The following is a 4628-nucleotide window of genomic DNA, read 5'->3' as shown; positions in this document are numbered from 1 at the left end:
CGCCCATAGTGTTATTATGGGGTCCACTACCCCTCATAGGGTCGGTATGGGGGTCCATTACTACCCACAGGGTGTGTCTGGGGTCTATTTTGGCAATACTGCTTTTCCAATCTCATTTGTTGTTCAATGTAAAATATTTGTTGCTCGACTTGCAACAATTTATATATATATATATATAGTATAGTGCCTTTGCAATAATGTACCAATGTGTGTATTTTCATAACTCGTTTTAAATTGTTGAAAAATAAATAACTACATTGTGAATGCAAGTCAATGTTTACATGCTAAATCAGAGTTGCCAGATTCCGCTTAAAATAGCAAATTGTGCTTATTTTCAAAGCTTGAGAATTTAGCTTTAAAGTAGTTAAAAAACTACGAATTTCGCAATTTGCTATGTACTTTAGTGTACTATTTTAAAATAAGGTTGGTTTTTAAGCTGCAAGTCATATGAATCTCAAAAAAAGTATATTATTAACAATCTTATCTCCATAGTTCACTAGTTTCTGTAAATCAGATCTGGTAACTGTAGGCCAAGTACTGGTAGACTCAAGACACAATGTGTTGAAGCTATTCTCTTTGAAGAAGTCATCTCGACAGGATCTTCCAGCTCCAGCTATAAAACTTCACCAAACATGGATCTACCTAGTACATCCAATGGTAAGAAATTACTAAACTGTAGTAAACTGAATCTGACACTGTCATATATATATATATATATATATATATATGTATGTGTGTATGTATGTATGTATGTATGTATGTATGTATATATATATATATATATATATGTTGTACCTAGTAGCCAGAACGTCGTACTCGGCTTACTATGCAAGGCCCGATTTGCATAATAAGCCAAGTTTTCCTGACAGTATATTTTCTCTAATTTGTTTTCTGATGAAATGATAAAGCTACCCATTTCATTATGTATGAGGTCAATTTTTTTTATTGGAGTTAAAATTAACGTAGATATATGGCCGAACCTAACCAACCCTACCTAACCTAACCTATATTTATAGGTTAGGTTAGGTTAGGTAGCCGAAAAAGTTAGGTTAGGCTAGCTTAGGTAGGTTAGGTAGTCGAAAAACAATTAATTCATAAAAACTTGGCTTATTAGGCAAATCGGGCCTTGCATAGTAGGCTGAGAAGTGCGTTCGGGCTACTAGGTACGACATATATATATATATATATATATATATATATATATATATATATATATATATATATATATATATATATATATATGAGGGGTACCACCTCTGGTGCAAGTGTAGGGACCCATAGCCTCGGAGAAGAAAATAAAGAGTACTCAGAGAAGACCTTGTGGATCCTCACTGAACACTTTCATATTTTCTTCTCCTACCACCCTTATTCTTTTGGTATGTGTGTATATTTATCTAACTTTATTTGAAAACGTCATTACACAAAAAAAGTTACAATATTGATTATATATATATATATATATATATATATATATATATATAATTTTTTTTTCTTCCAATAATATAGTATTCGCTTGAAATTAACAGCCTGGTCAATCAGGCTGTTGGATTCAACTCCTCTCAGTTTTGTTATACAAGTTACAGCATGGTTAATCACATCCAAAATTAAAGTTATTTCCAGATGCAGTCCTAAAATTTTTAACATTGCTCTCACTAGTGTTAATGTAGATTATTTCATAATTTAAATAATATATTTAATTACTGTAGTACATTTTAACAACAATTTAACTTATAATTTTTGCAGCATAGGTCATTTGAATATAAGTATTTTATTAGAAACTATTTCCTTCAGGTCTTCAGGGAAAATTCTTGAGGAGATGCACAAACTGCAAACAATGTGTGCATGTCCGAAGCAATGTTTGCAAGTTCTGCCAGTGTGACTTCCGAAACAGTAGAGAATTAATGAAGAAAGAAGAGGAAGCCCGTTTTCTACTTAAAGGCAAGAAGGCTTTAGAACGAAATACAGCAAGCCGGGTTCTACGAAGGATTGAAAATCAGGTATTGAAGTTTGTCTACATCTGTTGTATTCATTTGTATTCTTCTTATGCTGAACTTGCTTGATAAGGTATAGAATCAACATGAATAATGCTGTACAGTACTTACATACTATTTGTTTATTTATTTATATACAAGATAGCACACTGGGATTATGAGAGTACATAGAATTGATGTTTTTACATTCTTGTAAAGCCACTAGCACACATAGTGTTTTGGGCAGGTCCTTAATCTTACAGATAATTTTAAATAGGCAATTTAAAGCTTAAATGGAAAAAATTGGCTGGTACATTGTAAGAAAGTATCACAAAGATTACTATGTACATTAAAGTAAAATTTGAGGGTTATCAACATATAAATTGTAGCATAATTTGAGGAATATTTCAAGGTATAATATAGTAAGATATGCATTCAATATAACAATCATGATATAAGGTGATAGCAATGATTACAATGGAAAAGTTGTATGGTTTAGGCACATATATTCTGGCATTGGATTTCATAAGATACAGTGCGAGTTTAATACACTAGTTAGGAAACTATCAAGAAAAAATTTAGGTACTTTTTGGTTTTATTTTTTAAAATGGCAGAAGTTGGACAGTTTTTAAATTTGTTAGCAAGTTAGTTCCATAGACAAGGTCCCTTTATTTGCATAGAGTATTTACACAGAATAACTTTGACTCTGGGGATATCAAAGATATTTATTTCTGGTATTGTGATTCTATTATGGGTTCTATTGCACATGCCCAGCTATGCTTCAAACATTTATTTTGTTGCATTTTCCCAGATAGTGTTATTGTTTAAATATTATTTGCTTTTCAGCTAACATATCTGCGTGGCTGTGGGTATGAATCAATCGTTATCTATTACAAGAAAGGACCAGCACGGGTGACGCATGGTATCCTACCAAACAACGTAATACAAGAAGAGGACAAGAAGATCTTCACCACTAACTTCTTTTTGTGTAAGTAGTTCACATAATATATAAATATATCACCACCTATTATTTTCTCTCATATATATATATATATATACATATGTATATATATATATATATACATATGTATATATATATATATATATATATATATATATATATATATATATATATATATATATATATAATTTCAATTCAATCATCTCTGTCGTTGATGTATATGGCAAAAAGTGTGTGGCCCAATACAGCACTATGTCTTAACGTAATGGGTCCAAGGGCCCATAAGGTCTCGACAGCATTAAGGGCCCTTTAGCAAACCAGTGTGCTGGTGCCCCTATGACACCCATGACGTCTTTGTATCATTTCAAGTTTGTACATGTACTTCTTAAGATATGGGCACCATACAACTGCTGCATATTCTAGCTTTTGTCTAAAAAAATCATGAACAATTTATTTATTATTTATCCATGAATGCCAGAACTAAACCCTGTGGTACTCCACTCGTGACATTTCTCCAGTCCAATACATTGCCTCTGATTACTGCCCTCATTTTTCTATCAGTTTGAAATTTTTTAATCCATGTTAGAAGCTTACCTGTCACCCCTCCAATATGTTCCAGTTTCCAGAACAAACTCTTATGTGGAATTCTATTGAATGCCTCTTTTAGGTCCAGATAGATGCAGTCAACCCAACCATATCTTTCCTGTAAAATTTCTGCGGCTCGATCATAGTAACTGATTAAATTTGTTACACAGGATCTTCCATTTCAAAATTTTTTATTTTTTATTTTTATTTTTTTTTCCAGCACGCACAAGGAAGCTTGATGCAGATAAACTTACATTAGGATCAGAAGGTGATAGCGATAATGCCCTGGAAAAAAATCCTGACGAGCTACAAGTGCAGCAGGTGCATAAAGTCCAAAAAGTACCGCAGGTGCAAGAAATTCAACAATTACAAAAAGTTCCGCAGGTGGAACATTTACAAAAAGTTCCGCCGGTGCAACAAGGGCTACCATTAGCAATCCTTCAGAAACAGCAAGAAGTACAAGTAGTAAAATTTGAACCACAGGGAACTACACCAGGAAAACAGTGTAGTAACAACGGAATGGGAATTTTAAAATACCTGAGGAAACAGGTAAAAAAGGACAAACAATAGAAATGGTTCCTTACACATTATTTGGTAGTTTATAGGTATTTTACTTATAATACTTTATATTATGTCTACAGTTTATAATTTAGTTTACAGTTAATTTACTTTTCAACTTCCATATCTTACATGAAGGATTTTTACTGTTTTTCATTTTTAAAACCTTATTAGTATCATTTATAGTTTAGTGTCAATTCACTTATAATACAATATATGGAATAATTTACTAAATTCATTTAACTATAATAAATTTAAATAAACATTTTTACCCCAGGATGAGTTTCAGTCACCCTACCCAAAAAATTAATGTTTCTTTATTACTAATCTTGTGAGAGGTAGCTTATTGTGCAGCCCATACTCATTCTGTGAGTGTTAGTTTATTGTGCACCCCATAGTCATCATGTCACCCAAGCCTGCTGCAGCTGCACCTGAGGGGTGGTGTAGGGAACCATTAGTGTACTATTATGATTTGAGAGAGAGAATGCTCTGTGGACAGAGCATCAATATGGCTTAAGGCATTGAGCTTTGCCTCAAGATGAAGCTTGGGCTGA

The 4628-nt window shown here is 32.7% G+C and overlaps 1 protein-coding gene across 1 annotated transcript; it reads left to right on the top strand.

The window, feature by feature from the left end:
* The first annotated feature begins 336 nt into the window (after nucleotides 1-336).
* LOC138354017 (uncharacterized) lies at nucleotides 337-4350 on the top strand. Its single transcript, XM_069307721.1, has 4 exons — nucleotides 337-657; nucleotides 1792-1997; nucleotides 2817-2958; nucleotides 3737-4350. Exons 1-4 carry the CDS (start codon nucleotides 633-635, stop codon nucleotides 4084-4086), a joined length of 723 nt encoding a protein of 240 aa, XP_069163822.1. The 5' UTR covers nucleotides 337-632; the 3' UTR covers nucleotides 4087-4350.
* Nucleotides 4351-4628: the final 278 nt, after the last annotated feature.

The sequence above is a fragment of the Procambarus clarkii genome, chromosome 61, assembly GCF_040958095.1.
Source record: "Procambarus clarkii isolate CNS0578487 chromosome 61, FALCON_Pclarkii_2.0, whole genome shotgun sequence".
NCBI lineage: Eukaryota > Metazoa > Arthropoda > Malacostraca > Decapoda > Cambaridae > Procambarus > Procambarus clarkii.
This window is presented reverse-complemented; position numbering and strand designations above follow the sequence as displayed.